This window comes from Oncorhynchus tshawytscha, linkage group LG17, assembly GCF_018296145.1.
Source record: "Oncorhynchus tshawytscha isolate Ot180627B linkage group LG17, Otsh_v2.0, whole genome shotgun sequence".
In the NCBI taxonomy this organism is placed as follows: Eukaryota; Metazoa; Chordata; class Actinopteri; order Salmoniformes; family Salmonidae; genus Oncorhynchus; species Oncorhynchus tshawytscha.
In genome coordinates, this window is record NC_056445.1 from 11702331 (window position 1) to 11722542 (window position 20212).

At 46.6% G+C, this 20212-nt stretch overlaps 1 protein-coding gene across 3 annotated transcripts; it reads left to right on the forward strand.

Moving 5' to 3' along the window:
• Nucleotides 1–442: 442 nt before the first annotated feature.
• Nucleotides 443–18582, forward strand: LOC112216871 (zinc finger protein 800). Of its 3 annotated transcripts, none has more exons than XM_024377010.2 (8): nt 443–762; nt 6094–6179; nt 7369–7543; nt 9983–10078; nt 10398–10541; nt 11953–12302; nt 12410–14175; nt 16043–18582. In XM_024377010.2, coding segments are annotated over exons 2-8 (2583 nt in total). In that variant the 5' UTR covers nt 443–762; nt 6094–6128; the 3' UTR covers nt 16044–18582. The 3 variants fall into 3 exon arrangements, with proteins under 3 accessions (XP_024232778.1, XP_024232777.1, XP_024232779.1); XM_024377009.2 differs by having other exon boundaries at nt 6105–6179; XM_024377011.2 differs by lacking the exon at nt 6094–6179 and having other exon boundaries at nt 444–762.
• Nucleotides 18583–20212: the final 1630 nt, after the last annotated feature.

Sequence of the window (20212 nt, forward strand, 5' to 3'; positions counted from 1 at the left end):
TCACTTATGAAAGTAATATATTTGATCCTTAATGAAACAAATGAATCACTGGATAGGCTACTCGTTCACTTCAACCCACAGGTGAACAATTGTAAATTGCGTTTTGGTGGCAAGATAAATAACTTCGATTTATTGAAATAAATGTATTTTTTCTCAATTGTGCCATTGTTCTGTTTGCCCTACTATTAAATAAACTCAAAACACAGAAATTATAAATGGCCATGGTGCAACATTTCCAACAGTTCCAAATCATCAGTTTATTATTTTACGTTTAGCGTTTTACGACTTTTCCCAAGGAATAATGCACTTTTATCAACGACAAGAATGCGCAGAAGAGAACAAAACGACCTAACGTTTCGGTTTAATTTGTGTGTCCTGGATTCTGGAAAGCCTGTGCGCGCGCTTAGTAAATGGAGCACTAAACGGCCTGAATTTGGCAACAGTGTTCCTCGATCACGAGGGGGGTCAACTATTCCTCTCCTACCCCCCAAAGTGCCAACGAGACTGGCATTTATAAAGAAAAGTAGAAGTGCTGCACCTTTGCGCAGCGGCCGCCTTTAGCTGAACGGTCCCCTCTGAGTGCACAAAGGCAGCTGCTGGAGGAACTGTTCAGTGCGAGAGACGAGCCGAGCGCTGAGAGGCGTAATAAACAACCCCCGGCTAGCTACAGACAGGGACGCGGACTCGAAGTCGCTCTCCGGCCCAAGCCCGTAGCTTTACTCCGTGAAACCGGATTCCATCGTCAGGTTAAGACTTATACAGGTAAGAACTATTCTTAACACATTTATATTCGCCCTAAATGTCTAATCGAAGACCTGGAACGCGTTATGGAAGCGTAAAAGCCCTCGCCTTGGCTCCCCGAACGTGGTTGTTTTTGCAGAAAATGGCGTCATCGTTCTCTTGTTCTGCCTGTCCATGGAGGGGAGAGGAATTGGTTTCGGCGACTCAAACTCGCCCTTAAATAATATTTCCAGGGCCTCAAATACGATGATAGTTACAACTAGATGTATTTAGTCATATTTCATTGCTAAAATTAGATTTGTTGGTAAAAATCTAGTCGTTATAAAGACGCGCAAAGCCGGAAGGGTCACCGGTCTGTGCGCCAAGCTGCTTCTTGGAAAAGGTGGCACAGAGCCGCAAAGCGCAGCGTTTTACATTCGTAATATCGTCCACTCGGGAGAGTCTTTACAAAGCCAAATATCTGAGAGTGGTTTAGGGATTTCCCTAAGATGGTGATGGATGTGTTTGTGAGTGTTGTACGTTCTCGTTGTATTTATTTTGTATGGGTTAGCCCGTTTTTACGCCGCACTCCCCTGCCATGCTGCAAAATGTAGAAGGGGCCTCTCTTTTACGGCTTGAAAGGTGCATTTTGTACTTGGCTTCTGCTTTGATCAAGTTAAGCTGGTCTTTTGTTGCTCAACATACTGGCGTTTTGAGGCTGACAATATAACCGTGTAAAGGAGATTTTCGGGGATAATGAGGCAATGCAAATCGTGCCATGAGAACGGCAAAATGCCCTGCGCTCTGGCTTCCAGATTGCCAGTGAGGACAGCCTAAATAAAATGGTCCTTTGGAACATCACGTAGTTAGCACAAAACTGGGAAAGTTCAGTGCTGCGCAACGATATGCTGCGTTGCACATATCTATGGAAGCCCATTCCCACAATGTCAACAGGCGGCCTACTATCTCAACATTTCGAGATACTATACTCAAAAAATGAGTGTCTGAACAATTGGATATCTCAATATGTTCAGATCCTAATTCGAAATAGGCCTACATAAATCAACATTTTGAGATACTAAGTTGACATTTCGAGAGATCCCTAGGCCTATATAGAATGATTCTTAGAAGAAAAAGTAGTATTTTACACATACACTGGATAGGTGCAGTGAAATGTTTTACAGGGTCAGCCATAGTAGTACAGCACCCCTGGAGCAAATGAGGGTTAAGTGCCTTGCTCAAGGACACATATTTTTCACCTTGTCTGCTTGGGTGTTCAAACCAGCGACCTTTCAGTTACTGGTCCAAAGCTCTAACAGCTAGCCCATGTGCTGCGTGAGGAGCACACTCCTCAGCGTGAGGAGCACAGAGTTTCTCCTGATCTGGTAGGCAAACCTAACTAGGTAAAACTCTGGACCCTAGTTGTAGGGTATGATCTGGTAATAAATCAACTATAAAACAGTTTTATATGGGCTATGATGGGACAAAAAAATGTCTAATCAGGTCATGTTTTTTATTTTATTTTTTACTTTGGGCCCTAGTGAGGATGAAACTATCAAAACGCTGTCAAACTGCAGGAACCTTGTACTTGTTCAGATGAATTATGTATTTTTTAAAATGAACTAATGGGAAGTCCTTTACACAGACAGACACAACTGCAATTGGACAATAAAACTAACAGGGTTGCATCATGTAGCCCTTTTCATGTGTAATTGAAAAGTTAATCACACATCACATTCCAATCAATCATTTTGAATTGAAAATGTCTAGGTAGCCTAGCCAGCCAAAGTTTGCATATTAACCAAATGTGTGCTGTAGTGGTGGTTGTTAGCTGTGGTTGTTATCAGTACCCACTGGGCACAGACGTCAATTCAACTTCTATTCCATGTTGGTTCGACGTCATTTCAACAATGTTGATTCGACCAGGCTACAGTTGATCAGACTGAAGCACCGAGGAATTGTGCAAAAGTTGACAACTCATGAGGCAAATCAGTCTAAACAACAGTAGGCTACTTTGTCCCATCTTTTCAGTGCTTTTTTGTGTGCAATAATTGTTATTAAACCAAATCAAAAGTGATAAGCAAATGTCAGCTGACCATTAGCTTGCTGGTGGCCCTGCTGTGCCGGTCTCTGCAACGTGGATAGATGGAAATCGCCACACAATGCAACAAATAAAGAAAAATGACCTATATGTATGGTCTACCTCAAAATGTTGATGTAGGTATCTCTCAAAATGTTGAGATAGTAGACTTAATAAAAAAAAAAATTGGTGGCGGGAATTGGGCTTCCATATATATCGGCAGCTGCTGAAACCACCTGTGTTTCGCCACAATATTTTTTTGGCGACCCTTTTGTAAATACTTGGGGACTTTTGGAGAAAGGAGCACACAATACAGTATTCATGCAGCCCTTTATCCGAGCGCCCGTATGGTCTATGTATGAATGCAGTCCCAAGTTCCACTCGCTGGCTGCCCTGCCCTCCTCTATCGTCAGCTGCATGCGTCCTAGCAGAACGTAGCCAAGTGCTGGCTACCATTGATCCATGTTTAGCGAGGCCACTCGCTTTCCATGTCTCGTGTACACATCGTATAAGTCGCTGTGTCATTTCGCGCAGATTGTAATGTAATTGTGTTGATTGGGCCATCATATTCAAAACGTAACAATATCCAGACTGGCTACTGCACCCGTTCGCTCTCGGTGCACAATTTATTAAGTTGGGCTGGCGAGTTATGCAACGAATCCTAACATAATATGCTGGCTAGTGGCTATTGGCGTCGCCACATCTCCCAGCACGGGGGGGGGGGGATGTTATAGTTTTAAATGCGGGGTGAATAGTCATCCAGCCACTGAATTAGATATGTCAAATTTGCAATTCACAAGTGGCATTTGCGTCACAGCCCGCGGCCCTCGCACGCCCATGGGATATGGAGTTGCTAATGGAGACCGCTACCCGCTGAAAGATAACTCTGAACCAAACGCCAACAATCAAATGCGCGCTTGCTAGTGGAGACGAGTTGCAATTGGAGATGAAATTGAACAGTGTAGGCATCGTTTTATGGTATTTTATTTTACGGAATGGCTAAATTTCTCCCCCCTTTGCGTGGAATGCGTAAGGGGATGGTGGCTGGCAGGCTCACAGGGACTTTTGTTAGTCAGCGAGGGCAGTTCACTTCGTCCTTCATGTTTGACGAGACCCGTTGTGGAGTCGCTGGTGTCGATATCTCGCGACTTCTCAAAATATGGGTATATTTTTCCACAGTATGGTAAACGTACATTTTGTTCGACCGTAAAGCCCTTACGAATAGCGCACACACAAAATTCTAGATAATGAATCATACAAATAAGGCATCCTTTCTAATTAAAGCGGGGGAAACGCAGTGCCATTTCTGGTTTCGTCCCGAGTGGGGCGTATTGTCCAACTGAACGCTTGGTTTTGTTATTGCGCCCCGTTGGGCACTGCGCATGTTAGTTACACTTGTCTCGGGTGATTTTCTGCTTTCAAACAAAAAGTATTTTATTTTCTCATGAATGAAAATCACCTGAATGCATTTTAATTTGACCGTTTTTAGAATGTGGAGATGAGTGGCATATTTAGGTAATGTTGGGTTATGATTTTAAAGTGTATGCCTCTACAGTGCCCACTTTAGAAACGAATTTCTAGACCATTTTAAGAAGACTAGCTGAGGGCAAGAGAAAGTATGCCTATATAATGCTATTATGATGTATATTTTTGGTCAAATTCTTCTTCAGATGGATTAAAACGACCAGGAGAGGGTTGCCTAACAACTGAATGTAAACACCCCAAGGCCGTCCTATTGTTATGGTCAGATAGGGTTTAGATTGAGGAAGTTGAGAATCACTCACTATAAGGGCATACCTGCATTATGATGTGCTGGTGGTCTGTCTAGTGGGTGTGATTATGAGGGTAGCAGCCAGTCTCCATGTGAGGTTATAGTGTCTCACACGGGTTACAACGTGAACAGAGGCATCCGTTCTTTATTCCAGCACTTATAAACTCATCCCTTTACACACTGAAATAATTGCTGTGAACTTTTCCCGTCATTTCTTCATTCAGTTATGTTCACTGCCTACTGCCTAGCTGCAGCAGTCTCGTGTGGGTTCAGTACTTTCACAGCAGTGTACGTCTTATCAGGCCACGCTAAAGGGGCAATCTGCAGTTCAAATAAATAACACATGGATGACCCCCGCCACGGATTCGGTAAATAGCTTAGGCATAGGGCTGGAGAAATGTGACCACTGTTAAAATCATAAACAGAGCTATGGGTGCAAGGACTGACCATCCATGAGAACAACATTTGTTTGTAGTTTTAACCATGCTTTGAAGCTATACCGTGTCTGTCTACAAAACATTGTTAACTAGCGTAAAACAAGTGTATATTTAGGTTTCTGATGGGGTAAGACAATTCAGCCAACTAAGGTCATGAGGTAATTGAGTTATATTCTTCAAGAATCAATGGCACATTTGTATGTCATGAATTTAAAAGCAAAAAAATAAATAATGATGTAGCAATCACAGATTTCCTGTTTTAAAATGACTCTCTGGTGAGTTTGTTCTGGTAGCAGTGTCTGTCTCTACAGGCCCACTGATAAATACACACTTCATCATATTACCTGAGTAGGAACAACTACTTCTGGCTCTGTCTCCATGGAAACGCCCGCGCGTGTTACCAAGTCTTCGCCACCAGGTCACCACTCTGATGATAGCTGCATGTTTTCTGATTGAGCCTCACGACTTTGGATTGACTCCAGTGATACCCGGCCGTCCGGGCTGATGCTGTCAGAGAGCATTACCGCTGAGCTCTTCATTGAACATGCTCTTGTATTTCTCCCCGCTCTGAGACGGCGATGACCATCTTCCTCCTAATGCATTAGGCTATAGGTTTGGAAGAATGGAAATCTGAACACCTAGTTTTGATCGAATCGGTGCAAATTGAGGACCGGTTCACCGACTTAACCAAAACATTTGCAAAGTGCCTTACGGTAACCTAAAGTGAGTCAGCAAGCACTAGCGCAGTGACCAGGAAAAACTACCTGGAAGGGATTTAGAGAGGAACCAGACTCGGGACAGGGGGGGGTTGACTCTTCAGGCAGTAGTGCTAGAATCACTTTGAGGGGGGTGGTATATGGTTTGGGCAGTTTCTGATAGAGAGACACACACTTTACTTGGAATAATACATGAAGACTTGGAAGTGTACTGACAGTCAGGCAGGTGGATGTGATGGATGGAACTGCACTAGCCTGGGACCACCACTAGAGGGGGGTTTTACCTCAGTTTTCACCTCTGTGACGGCATCGAAACATGGTTTGGCGATGATGGGGAAACACGCACACTGAAACATGGGCTCATTCCAGTGTTGTTGCAGGTGTTTGGGTAGAGGGAGAGCAGCATGGTGAAGGCCAAATCCGCTCCGAGGAAGACCTCTCAGCAACACACGAAGGTAGAGACAAGACAGTCCCCCCCCCCCGTATATATCCTACCAGTACACAGTCCCAATAGAACCCCAAATATATATACTATCCCCTCCTCTCCTATACAATAGCCCCTCACCCCCAGTGTACTATGTTTATATCCTGACTCTCAATCTACACACTGAGTCCTCTCAGTGGTTCAGGTACCATCCCTCTACTCCTCCCCGTTTCCAGCCCACTCTGTCTTTTCCTTTTCACAGCGTCTGTCATGCAGCAGTTGAATACAGACAGTCATCCTCACTGTTTACTCATCAATCAGTGAGAGAGATGACAAGTTCTCTCTCTCTCTCCTCAGACTTACAGTGCCTTCAGAAAGTATTCAGAGGGGAGGGGAGAGAGAGAGAGAGAGAAGCCAAGGGTCAGTGTAGAGTCCCTTATCTCTGACAGCCTAGTGTGTGTGTGTGTGTGTTAGCTGGGTGTGCTGGGAAACATCTCCATCACCCTGGAGAGAGAAACAGAAAGACAGACAAGGCGAGAGTCTCACCCAGCCAGTAGTGGAACCACCACCCGCCCTTATCAGACCCAACCAAACAATGCCACGTGACACCGCAGGTGTCGAGATCAGTAACAGCACTGCTGATCAAATAGCGTTTGGCATAATGAGTCATTAGGTATCTTTACTCAGACCAATTATGCAGCTATAGAGGCGGTTCCGTAGTGCCGTGTACAGTATTTCTGTCTCTCCTATATAAGTAGGGTTCTCCCATAACACTTATAGCGCTGGTGTTACACAGGCTAGTAGAGAGTGTCTGTAGAGTGTAGTAGAGAGTGTCTAGATGTACAGGTAACCGCCAAAATGAAGGAAACACCAACATAATGTGTCTTATTAGGGCATTGGGACACCACGAGCAACCAGAACAGCTTTAAACCCCCTGTGCTCCTCTGAGACCTCTCTTTCAGTGTCACTGAGATCTCTTCTTCTAGCCATGGTAGTCAAAATAATGGGCAACTGGACATTTTTATACATTGCCGTAGGCAAGATGGGATGTTAATTGCTTAACTCAGGAGCCACACCTGTGTTGAATTACCCGTACCTCTTTTTCCAACCCCACACCCTCTGTCCCAGTGTTTCCCTGACCATCGTATAGCCCAGGAATGTCTGTTGAGGTTTAAAAGGTAAACTTCACCATTCTCTATCTGTGTCTGTCTACGTATCAGAGTTCCAGCAGGATGGAGGTGGAGATGGAGGAGATCCCCCAGGACGAGCCCAAACCTGAGCCTGAGAGCCATGTTACCAGAGACCAGTGCTGCCAGACAGACGAGCCACAGCCCAGCAGCCCTAACCCAATGACTGACCTTAACCCAGGCCCTGACGCAGCCCCCAGGACACCGGGTAAGACTGCCCGCTTGTCTACACCAACCTACCGTTAGTTTGATTGAAGTCCTTCAAACACACTGCGGAGCACTAGATACAATATATTTATTCAGTCATTGTTGGCCAGTCTGTCCTGACTGAGGAGACTGGGAGAGTGACTGGGAGAGTGACTGGGAGAGTGACTGGGAGAGTGACTGGGAGAGTGACTGGGAGAGTGACTGGGAGAGTGACTGGGAGAGTGACTGGGAGAGTGACTGGAGAGTGACTGGAGAGTGACTGGAGAGTGACTGGAGAGTGACTGGAGAGTGACTGGAGAGTGACTGGAGAGTGACTGAGGTGACTGGAGAGTGACCGAGGAGACTGGAAGAGGAGAGGGACCGAGGAGACTGGAAGAGGAGAGGGACCGAGGAGACTGGAAGAGGAGAGGGACCGAGGAGAGGGACGGAGGAGACTGGAAGAGGAGAGGGGCCGGGGAGAGGAGAGGAGAGGAGAGGGAGGGGCTGGGGAGAGGGGCCGGGGAGAGGGGGAGAGGAGAGGAGCCGAGGGGAGGGGAGGAAGAGGAGAGTGACAAAATAACTATTTTTTTGGTTCATGAACTACAGTAAATGAAGTGGATTTGTACTACACAGAAACACATAATTATACATATACATTTCATTCTCTTCATGGTGATGTATCCTAGGTACATAAAGGTAGAAATATGCAATATCTTCCTTTTCATATTTGGGTACACTGGCTATTATTTTAATGCACTCAGACCCCAAACAAATATAAAATTAGGTTGGACCGGACCAAATATGAAACAATTAGACATCTATCTTTCACAAGTTTGGACATCAAAGTACAGCTCAGAACAGTAGAGTATAGTTCATTCAGTACAGTACATTAGTTTGGTCTGGTCCAGACTTGACCAAATCTGAATAATCATGGACGTCTATTGGGCCGAGTGAAGGCCGGTCGGGACCGGACCAAAAATCAACATCCGTGGACATTGAAATCAAGGCCACCAAATGTCAACTACTTTTCAATGTCTATGGGCATCCGGTGTCGAAACAAAAATAGCCTCTTAGCATTCATTTGATTTCGCTCCTATTGACCTCTCATGTTGGTGCTCGTGGCTCCTTTTACATGGAAATGCCCTAAAGCAGTATGGCTGTAGCCTGTCCAGATCCTTCATGTCAGATGAAGGCGAGGAGAAGAGGAGAGGAAGATATGCTGGAGTATTGACGTGCAGCCGGAGACAGGTGAAGCCTCAGTCCAGGGCCCAATCCTTCATGTCAGATGAAGGCGAGGAGAAGAGGAGAGGAAGATATGCTGGAGTATTGACGTGCAGCCGGAGACAGGTGAAGCCTCAGTCCAGGGCCCAATCCTTCATGTCAGATGAAGGCGAGGAGAAGAGGAGAGGAAGATATGCTGGAGTATTGACGTGCAGCCGGAGACAGGTGAAGCCTCTGGAGTATTGACGTGCAGTCCAGGGCCCAATCCTTCATGTCAGATGAAGGCGAGGAGAAGAGGAGAGGAAGATATGCTGGAGTATTGACGTGCAGCCGGAGACAGGTGAAGCCTCAGTCCAGGGCCCAATCCTTCATGTCAGATGAAGGCGAGGAGAAGAGGAGAGGAAGATATGCTGGAGTATTGACGTGCAGCCGGAGACAGGTGAAGCCTCAGTCCAGGGCCCAATCCCAGATGGACCCCTATGTACTTGTGGAGATCTGAGAGGATTTGACAGGTGTAAGCAATGTGGCAATAGCTTCCACCTTGCCCTCGGATATTTTAGGTGGAAGTTTCACCATATTTCTTAGGGGTCCATTTGGGATTGGAGAGAGAGACCCCACTGACCCCAACTGTAGCGAACGTGTGAAATATCTGTTGCATCAACTGTCTGTTGCATAAAACACACACACACACACACACACGCATATTTCCTGTTTGTCCGACTCTAGCGGGGCGGAAGGGGTGAACTGGGGTGTATTCATTACGGAAACCATTAAGAACCAAACGGAGCAAAACTGGGAGGGACCTAACTGAATTATTCCCATAGGGACTCGTTTGCGCTTTCCACTTGGAGTAAACGCAACAGACGAAACGTTTTGCAACAGAATGGGTGTAATGATTACTGCCGTGTTTGGTGCTGGCTGTGTCGGCGCGTCTGATCGGTCACCATCTGACCCTGGGCTGTAGGGGGGGGGTCAAATTAAACCAGCGCCCCCTGAGGGGCGGGGGAGGGGCCCACACACACACACACACACTCTGACTCTCATTGACACACACGTTGCACCCACCACTGTCATTGTATAGGGGCTGCCACCACTTCTATACTTATATGCCCAGGATCTGTCAACAAACCCATCCTAGTCACTTTCTATAGGAAATAGCCACTCTCCACACACACACACACACACACTCCATGGCTGAGGGCAGAGTGAAGTGTTGTATTGAAGTGTGTGACCTCTGCAGGGTACTGCGTGGAGCCAGGTGACCCTCCTCTGTTGCAGCAGCAGCTCCAGACCTCCAAGTCTGGCATCCAGCAGATCACAGAGGTCTTCCGCTCAGGTAACATCTAGTCATGCTACTCCGACTGCACTCAGGTCTTTTAATCAGGAATCACGACACAGTCGTATGTTTTGTGATGAAACATGACTCAAGTGCAACACCTAGCTTCTACTCTTTCAATGTTTGCACATCTGAAGAAAAATAGTGATCGCTCGTCCAGCAAACCAAATCTATTTAATCACACCTATTATATTCCTTCCGATATGCAAACACCGAAGGGTTTTAGGCTCTAGGAGATGATGGCCCAGTCCTATTTGTCCTGTCTGTCTGTCTCTGCCAGTGCTCCCTAACACTGCCCCCTGGTGTTGTCTATGTGTAGGTACTGCCCAGCTGAAGCACATGCTGCTGAATGAGGTGGACACCATCTTTGAGTGTAAGACATGTCGCAGCTTGTTCCGGGGCCTGCCCAACCTCATCACCCACAAAGAGTACTACTGCCTCACCAGACTGTCCAAGCCGGACGGTACGTGGCTACATCTCTCTCTCTTGTTCTCTGTCTCTCTCCCTCTTTGTCAATGCTTGTCTCTCACTTAATGCCTATGCTTGTCTCTTTTATTCTGTCACCCACTTTACTTACTCACTCACTCACTCACTCACTCACTCACGGTCTTCGTTGGTCAACACTCTCTCTCTCTCTCTCTCTCTCTCCATGTCTCTCTCTCTCCACATCTCTCTCTCTCTCTCTCTCCATGTCTGTCTCTCTCCACATCTCTAACTCTCTCCATGTCTCTCTCTCCATGTCTCTCTCACTGTCTCTCCATGTCATTGTCTCTCTCCCTGTCTTTCCATGTCTCTCCCTGTCTCTCCATGTCTTTGTCTCTTTCCCTGTCTCTCTCCCTGTCTCTCCATGTCTTTGTCTCTTTCCCTGTCTCTCTCCCTGTCTCTCCATGTCTCTGTCTCTCTCCATGTCTCTGTCTCTCTCCATGTCTGTCTCTCTCCCTGTCTTTCCATGTCTCTTTCCATGTCTGTCTCTCTCCATGTCTTTGTCTCTCTCCCTGTCTTTCCCTGTCTCTCTCCCTGTTTCTCCATGTCTTTGTCTCTCTCCCTGTCTTTCCCTGTCTCTCTCCCTGTTTCTCCATGTCTTTGTCTCTCTCCCTGTCTCTCCATGTCTCTGTCTCTCTCCCTGTCTTTCCATGTCTCTGTCTCTCTCCATGTCTTTGTCTCTTTCCCTGTCTCTCTCCCTGTTTCTCCATGTCTTTGTCTCTCTCCCTGTCTTTCCCTGTTTCTCCATGTCTTTGTCTCTCTCCCTGTCTTTCCATGTCTCTGTCTCTCTCCATGTCTTTGTCTCTCTCCCTGTCTTTCCCTCTCTCTCTCCCTGTTTCTCCATGTCTTTGTCTCTTTCCATGTCTCTGTCTCTCTCCATGTCTCTGTCTCTCCCTAATGTAGTTGGTCCCTTTCTCTCCTGTCCTCCTATACTCTAACTAACTAAATTCTCTTTCATGCTCCAGCTTCTGTCTTTGATCCAGCCTCATTAGCCACTACTCTTCCATTCTCTCTGACTTCTGTCTATATCTAGAAATACCAGTCATCTAGAATCTCATCTAGAATCTCATCTGTGTATTGAACTGTAACGGCAAAAAAGACCATGTCTGTGAAAACACAAAGATGCATTCAATTGCTATTTAATGATATGGTTGAAACGTGGTTGCTGTTGCCACAATGTGCTCATTACATATCTTATTTGGAAACAGAAAAAATGATGTGTTTTTGTTTCTCCCTTTGGCAAGTTTAAAAATGTTCCTTCTGTCGGAATGTTCCTTAGTGTTGTGACGTATCTAGGCTCAAAACACATCACGTTTGGGAGCAAATATTGGTGTCTGATTGAAAACGTTATTTTCCTAATGCCTTTCTCTTCCTCCCCCCTGACCTCTTAGATCCAGCGGGCGAGGGTGACAAGCAGAGCGGGGCCATGAAGGACCTCCTGGAGGCCATCTACCCCAGGAAGGACCGGCCGGACTACGTGATGCGCCTGGAGCCAATCCAGACCTCCAATAACGCTGTGTTCCAGTTCATGTCCTCAGAGGAGGAGCTGGCCCACTTCCCTCGGGCTCCACACACCCCTGGAGGGACCCACACACACAGCCCTGAGCCCTGGGGGGAGCAGGGAGGGACGCCGGAGAATGGACAGACGGGAGAGGGGGAGGACAGGAGGAGGAGTGACCAGGAGGAGGAGGAGGGAGGAGAGGAGGCGGCGCAGCCCGAGGAGGAGGGGTCTACGAGCGGGGTGGGTACATACAGGAGAAAGGTTGCAAGCAGACACACGCTCGCACACACACACACACACACACACCAACGCTCACTGTAATACTCTCCCTCTCTCCCTCCCCCTAGGTGGAGGACGTTACCATCTCGTGCTGCCTGTGTGGTAAGGACTTCAACTCTCGCCGCAGCATCCGCCGCCACTGTCGCAAGATGCACCAGACCAAGCTGGAGGAGCTCCGGAAGTTCACCGAGACGCGCACCGTTCCTATCAGCCTCCTCTCCATGGTCAAAGGTCGGTCCCGCCCCTTGCACACGCCCAGCGGCAAGTCCTGCCCCGTCTGCTTCAAGTCCTTCGCCACCAAGGCCAACGTGCGGCGCCATTTTGACGAGGTGCACCGCGGCCTGCGCCGGGACACCATCACGCCGGACATCGCCACGCGCCCCGGCCAGCCGCTGTCCCTGGAGGCCACGCCTCCCCGCAAGAGCGCCAACTCCTCACCCACAAGAGGTCACACCCCAAAGAGCGGAGGAGCCGCGGCTGCTACCACCCCTCAGCCCCCCAAAAGCTCCACCGCGGCGCCCCCTGCCCCTTCTCTCCTGGCATCGGCCCTGTACAACCTGGCCTCCTGCCGCTGTCTGCTCTGCAAGAGGAAGTACAGCTCCCAGGTCATGTTAAAGAGACACATGCGCATCGTCCACAAGATCTACAATCTCAAGAACCTCAAGAACGTTAGCTCCGTCTCCATGACCACGGCCGCAAATACATCCACGGCGACCAACAAAAACAACAGCAGCAAAACAGCGACCAACACTGACAGCACCCCTAGCAACAGAACCCCTATCAACAGCCTGAGCGTGAAGGAGGAGGCGGTGGAACCCTGGGACGACCCTGACTCCAGCCCCGCCTCGACGCCAGGCGACACGGACGGGAGGGACACGGACAGGAAGGGCATGGCCGTGGCAACCAAGGCAGGTCAAAAGATCAAAGAGGAAGAGGGTGGCGGCAGCCCCAAGACATGGACTCGTTCCACGTCCATCAACAGCACCGGTGGTACTAGTAGCGGGACTCTTGGGAGACCCCCTCAGAAGCTCTCGGTGGGTTTCGACTTCAAGCAGCTGTTCTGCAAGCTGTGCAAACGTCAGTTCAGCTCGCGCCAGAACCTCACCAAGCACATCGAGCTGCACACGGACGGCACGGACATCTTCATCAAGTTCTACCGCTGCCCGCTCTGCCGCTACGAGTCCCGGCGCAAGCGCGACGTCCTGCGCCACGTGACGGTGGTGCACAAGAAGTCGACGGGCTACCTGGCCAAGATCGTGCCCAAGCTGGAGTCGCGTGCGGTCAAGCGGCCGGCTGAGGTGGTCCTCAACTCTGCCCCCAATGCCAACAACAACAAGAGAGGAGGAACAACGGTCAAGGAGGAGGTGAACGGGTGCCACTCGGCTCCCTCTCCCCCTACGCCCCCAGTCACACGCAAACAGGAGCTCCTCAACAACTCCTCCTACCCAGTCACACGTAAACAGGACCTCCTCTCCTCCACCTCCTCCTCCACTCCGGTCACTCGCAACCAGGAGAGACAGGAGAGGCAGCAGGAGGCCCAAACCGGGTCACCTGTCTCCCGTAAGAACGACAAACAACTCCCCGACACCCCCGCCCCGACGCCCCTCAACACGCGTCGCCATGACGCTCACCAGGAGAGCAGCAGTAGCACAGAGGTGCGTGTCACCAAGAACTTCTCGCTCCACGCGTGTGACGTGTGCGGCCGGGCCTTCGCCAAGAAACTCTACCTGGAGTCCCATAAGAGGAGCCACCGGAACGCCACGCCACCGGTCAGCACGCCGCCCAGCGGCGCCAGGGCTAAGGGGGTCAGCACTCGGTCCAAGGCACTACTCTGGTGAGCCTCACTACACATATGGTTGTCTTTGTCGTTATCTTGTTGTTGAGAGGAAGTGCCGTATGAAGTGGGTTGTTATGAGGGAGCGAGGGGTGGGGGCGGACTAATAGAGATGGCGCCAGGAGAGTGGGGTTGGGGCGATATTACATCTATTGACGATGATAGACAGCCTATTTGAACTTGACTGGGGGTGCACAGCAGGGCACCACACGGAGTGACCTACCGAGTAATATCCTATTCGGGTATAGCCTAGTTCAATATGTTTTATAGAGTGGAGAAGTCCTCCAAATATTGTTTCTCTCTGTCTCTCTCTCTCCGTCTCTTTTGCCCTCAGAACAGCCTCAATTCGTCAGGGTATGGGCTCGACAATGTGTCGAAAGCATTCTACAGGGATGCTGGCTCATCTCGACTCCACAGTTGTGTCAAGTTGGCTGGTTGTCCTTTGGCACCTGCTACCATACCCCTGTTCAAAGGCACTTAAATATGTTGTCTTGCCCATTCACCCTCTGAATCCTCCTTTAACCTGTCTCCTCCCCTTCATCGACACTGATCGAAGTCACCCAGATTCAACTGGTCAGTATGTCATGGGAAGAGCAGGTGTTCTTCATGTTTTGTACACATTACATGACAGCTAGTCCTCATCTATCTTGCTGTTTCTTTTGGCTGTATTCCCGTCTCTCTCCATTTCGACAGGCTCTGCATATTACTTTGGGCTCGGCTACGCTTTCATCTCAAAAAGTTGTTTGAATAGCCTAAGAAACGTAAGTAGCCTGGGTAATAATGAGGGAGAACATATCAATATAGCCGATAGAGAAATGGAATGACGAGTTGAATCGAGCTTAAGCTTACAGAGGAAGAAATAATTTGTGCGACGCAGAGAAATCCGTTCGCCGCCAATCCTCCTGCTGCTCGTTGAAGTTATGAAGTCTTTTTCCTGTCCCGTTATTTAGAACCTAACTACGGCAAGACAGCCTGATCAGTTGACTGTCACTGTGCTCCATCATGTGCGCGCCACACAGACACGGGCAAACCCATTCCATGGCAAAAGCTCCACCAGACAATAATATTAGAAAATATTTTCCCGCACTCAGCCTCTGCCTGGGCTTTCCGCAACATTATCTTACGTCATGATTCGTCCAGTTGTAGCATGTGATTTCGCGCTATAGCCCAACGAGGGATTTTTAGTGTTCTTTAGGGGGTGGGGGTGGGGGGTTGTCCAATAGGGGGCGATACCATTGTATATCACAATGTTTTATGAGTACAGATGTCCTCAAGTTTCCTCCTCTCTTCACTCACTCTGTCTAGTAAAATATGGATTGTGTAGCCAGGCCCGGATATGAGGCCGAATCCGTCCTCCTCCAGGTTTACTCCCCCGGGCTCTGTGTGGTCTGTCTGAGGATGAGCCTCTTTAGCTGTGATTAAACTAACCCCACCACTGTGTGTGTGTGTAGCTCAGTGTTAGTCACAGTGGGGTGTCAGGAGACCACAGAGAGGGGAAGAACATTCTCTTTTTAACACATTACACATCATTTAAACCCTTTGGTCAGTCTGCTACGACACACACACACACACACACACAGGCTGATTCAGGTGTTACCTGGTGTCTCTTCCAGAGAGTTGAACTTGTTTTCTCCCCCGGACGACTGTAGGTTTCAAAGGGAGCGAGCACAGACACCTGATTAAAGTGTGTGTGTGAGAGTGTCCAGACAGTTGATTAGTGTGTTAGTGTTTATGTCTGGGAGGAGGCTGGTCCTTGGGGTAGTGATGTTACAGCAGCGCAGAGGAGAGAGAACAGAAACCGTGTTTAAACCGGCTCTAATTGACTGGCGAGTGCCTTCTAACAGCTGCTGTTCTCTCTCTCTCTCAGATCCCCAGTCTCGTCTCACTCCTGGTTCTTGGGAGCCTCCATCCTGAGAGGAGAGACTTAACGGATGAAAGAGCACCGCTAACGATGATGAAGAAAGTAGCTGGGCTGGGAATGTGGTGCAAGCGAAACAGAGAGAGGGAGGAGAAGGGGTGAAAGAAGGAGAGACTTCACATCTAAGGGACCAAAAGTATTGTTGGAACCCCGCACTAGAAGGGATGGGAGCCAACATGATGCCAGAGGAGTGGAGTCAGTGGACACTCAAGGAATCATCTGCAGAGGCACTGATGCTATCACACTGCTGTGTGTAGGTTACCATCATTGTATGTACATGTAGATCTATATATATATAATATATATATATATATATATATATATATATACACACCTGAACCTGGTCTAGACTTGAGCCTGTATAAACCTTAGGGGTGGGGAGAGAAGAGGGCAGGGTTGGGAGCGCTCTTAGCACACCATAGATATCCCATATCTGACCAGTAGAGGGTGCTCCAGTTCTGCTTTATAGGATTAGACTTTAAGGTAGGGCTCTCCAACCCTGTTTCCGGAGAGCTACCCTCCTGTATGTTTTCACGCCAAACCCAGTGGTGTCTTACCTGATTCATCTTATCAACTAGCTAATTATTAGAATCAGGTGTGCTAGATTAGGGTTGGGGTGAAAAACCTACAGGACGGGTTGGAGAGACCTCCCCATGTGTATGCTGTGAAGTTGGCCCAGCCAGAGCCAGCAGTAGTGATGTTAGTGGTTTATTTCCCCAGCTCATAGTAAGCTATCATCCACTGGGAAAGACTCCATATTAACTTCATCCAGATAGGCTTGAGTTTTTCTGGCATTCCAAGAGATATAGTTTGGGTGATTATCTGACAAAGAAAGACCAGTAGATAGCTGACCAGCGATACTCTGGCACATTGAAGAGACTGTGACCATTTGATTGATTGATTGAGTGGCTATGGCTGTGTTTAAACAGGCAGCCCACTTCTGACTTTTTATTTTCTCGCTAATTGGACTTTTGACCAATCAGATCAGCTCTGAAAAAGCTCTGATAGGCAATTCTCATGAAACTGTGAAAAATGAAAAAATGAATTAAAGTGTAATTTTTCACGGAATTTCCTCTTGAATCACTGAGATTAGGATCTGTGCTGTGATCTTATCTATTTCATAATTACTCTACTTTTTTTATCAGATATTATGCATTTTACTAGCCTTTTCACAAAACTCATTACCGTAACAGTTTTCGAAGTCCCAAAAAGTGCTATATATTTATAATATTATTTAATATTGCCCTAATGACAAGAGTTAAACACTGAAAATGTAAATATTTGAAATGAAATTGTTCAGTTATAAAGTTATAAAATGAAATTGTTCAGTTTTAAAGTTATAAAATGAAATTGTTCAGTTATAAAGTTATAAAATGAAATTGTTCAGTTATAAAATGAAATCAGACTTTCCAATTTGAGCTCTTTAGCTGATTCGGTAATTACAGTAATGGAACACGTCCTCAGACAGACACTGTGTTTGTATGTAATAAATATTATAGTTTAATGTAAACTTCAGCTACTAACCCATTTTTATGATTTATGGACAAATGTATGATATATGTACAGCAACATATTTTGTGTTTTCTAAAGAAAACATTTATAATCACCCGAGAATTTAATCCGGACGGACACATTTCGGAAATTAGAATTTGGGGTGAAAATGTACAAAATTCAGGGAAAATGTTACCTTCCCAATAACTACATATCTTAGTCCTCAGAATGATAGTTAATTTTTCCAGATGCACCATGGTTTTGTAGCTCAATTTGCTACAGACTTTTAAAAAAATGGTTTCATGAAAATCATGATGTGAAAAGATCCGATTGGTCAAGAAAACAATTAGTGAGGGGGGGGGGGAATCTGAATTATGTCTTGTTCAGTCAGAAAGCCATGGCACAGTAGAAAAGAAACAGACCAAATTGTATTTTTCTAACGGAAAAGCTTGTTAAAATATCATATGGATGGTATAAACAATAGATATATTGGCAGATGTATAGGTGATGTATAGTTTTTGTTTCAATCTCCCTGAAAAGTAGATATATTGTATAGCCTACTGTTGGTTGCATATGCTCCAGTATCTCTGAATAGTGAGAGATTTTGTTTTCCTCTATTTGTTCAAAGCACTGAAGAATCTGTTACGTTCAGACTCTCACTCATACGACTGTGTCAAAACCAGATGATGAAATGACGTAGGGAGTTTTCTTTCTTTCTTTAAAGGAGAAGATGTGTGTTTTTGGCGGCACATCTGTGACCGAGCAGAAGGGAAATGAAGTGATTTTCCTTTTCATGACTGACTTTCCTTACTGGTCCTCTACATTCAGATATAAAAGAGTGGAGACATTTTTCCAGGCCTACTAGCTGACCTGAAGCACCTCCGTAGGATAAGGAGAAGCGTAGATCAGTTAGGTTTTCTGTTGAAAATAACGTAACCCATTAATCCATCCGGAAGAAATCAACTGTTACCCCAATAATAAACAGCCCAAAAGGAAAATGTGTTCTTGTGTTTTTATTTTGTAGTTGTGAAATTGACATTTCCCCCAGTATTTCAGCAAGAATCAATTGAGATAATCAAACCCTCAGCATTTGTCAGGAAAGCTGTGAATTAACTATTCAGTTCATGGTTATTCCATTTGAACTAGTTATAGGCCCCTCCTGTCTCAAACCCAGGCCATATTGTGCAGCTTTGCTTGTCATGGGGCCTACACACACAGACACACACCTCATTAATTCATTATGGTGGTGTTATGATACTGATGGTTTTTTAGAAATGATGGCTTCTACGGTTGTGGCTAGCACATCTCCATCTAGTTGTCGCGTCAGGGACAACTGTAGAATTTAGCTAAGCCTAACCCTTTTCCTAACCTTGACCTAATTCTCCTAACCTGCTACATTAGTTCTCCTAACCTGCTGTGTTAGTTCTCCTAACTTACTTTAAGTCCATAGCTGAACTCCATCTAGCCACAATCGTAGAAGCCACCAATTCACAGAAAGTAGGCTATACCAGGGGTTAAATTGGTTTAGGTTCTGCCAGGACCTATGATCCAAATGAGAGCCAGGCGGAGCTGAGACACAGTACCTTTTATATTTGTTATCTATGTAATTCTCAGCCAATGACACAAGTAAGCAACAGCAAAATCATACAACCCCATATTATAATAGTTTGCCTATTCAATTGGTCAGCTTTTGCATTCTATGTGGAAAAATAATATTCCTCTCGGTGCTTTCAAATTGCATGTGGCGCCCAGGGAGAGAAACTCATTCTCAGTCATTGTAGCCTTCAACATTCTTAATGCAGTCGTGGAAAAACACCTTTGAAAGTAGTTAATGGCCACTCTTAAAAGAGGAAGATCATAGGGCATTCTAGTGGTGAACTGCACCATTTTAGAAGTTTTTAACAGTGGCATGGTTTATAGGTCCCTGCTATCTGGGATCCTTGGGACGTTCTTACCAATTGAAGTACCATACAATTTGAAATAGTTAATACAGTTCCTTCAAAGTATTCAGTATTTTTTCCACATTTGTTACATTACAGCCATATTCTAAAATTGATTAAATATATATTTTTCCTCATCAATCTACACACAATACCCCATAATGACAAAGCAAAAACAGATTTATTTAAATTTTGGCAAATTTATTTTAAATAAAAAACAGAAATACTTTATTTACATAATTATTCAGACACTGAGAACTGAGCACTGAGAACTGAGCAATCGGGGGAGAAGGGCCTTAGTTAGGGAGGTGACCAAGAACCCAATGTTCACTCTGACAGAGCTCCAGAGTTCCTCTGTGGAGATGGGGGAACCTTCCAGAAGGACAACCAGCACTCCACCAATCAGGCTTTTATGATAGAGTGGCCAGACGGAAGAAACTCCTCAGTAAAAGGCACATGACAGCCTGCTTGGCGTTTGCCTAAAGGCTCTCAGACCATGAGAAACAAGATTCTCTGGTCTGATGAAACCAAGATAGAACTCTTTGGCCTGAATGTCAAGTGTCACTTCTGAAGGAAACCTGGCACCATCCCTACAGTGAAGCATGGTGGTGGCAGCATAATGCTGTGGGGATGTTTTTCTGCAGCAGGAACTGGGAGACTAGTCAGGATCGAGGGAAAGATGAACGGA

Excerpts from the sequence above, each read along its gene's own strand:
- LOC112216871 (XM_024377010.2), top strand. The coding sequence starts at position 6,129 with ATGGTGAAGGCCAAATCCGCTCCGAGGAAGACCTCTCAGCAACACACG. Across the intron at positions 10,079-10,397 it reads CACAGAGGTCTTCCGCTCAG|GTACTGCCCAGCTGAAGCAC; the intron begins GTAACATCTAGT and ends GTCTATGTGTAG. Across the intron at positions 12,303-12,409 it reads AGGAGGGGTCTACGAGCGGG|GTGGAGGACGTTACCATCTC; the intron begins GTGGGTACATAC and ends CCCTCCCCCTAG.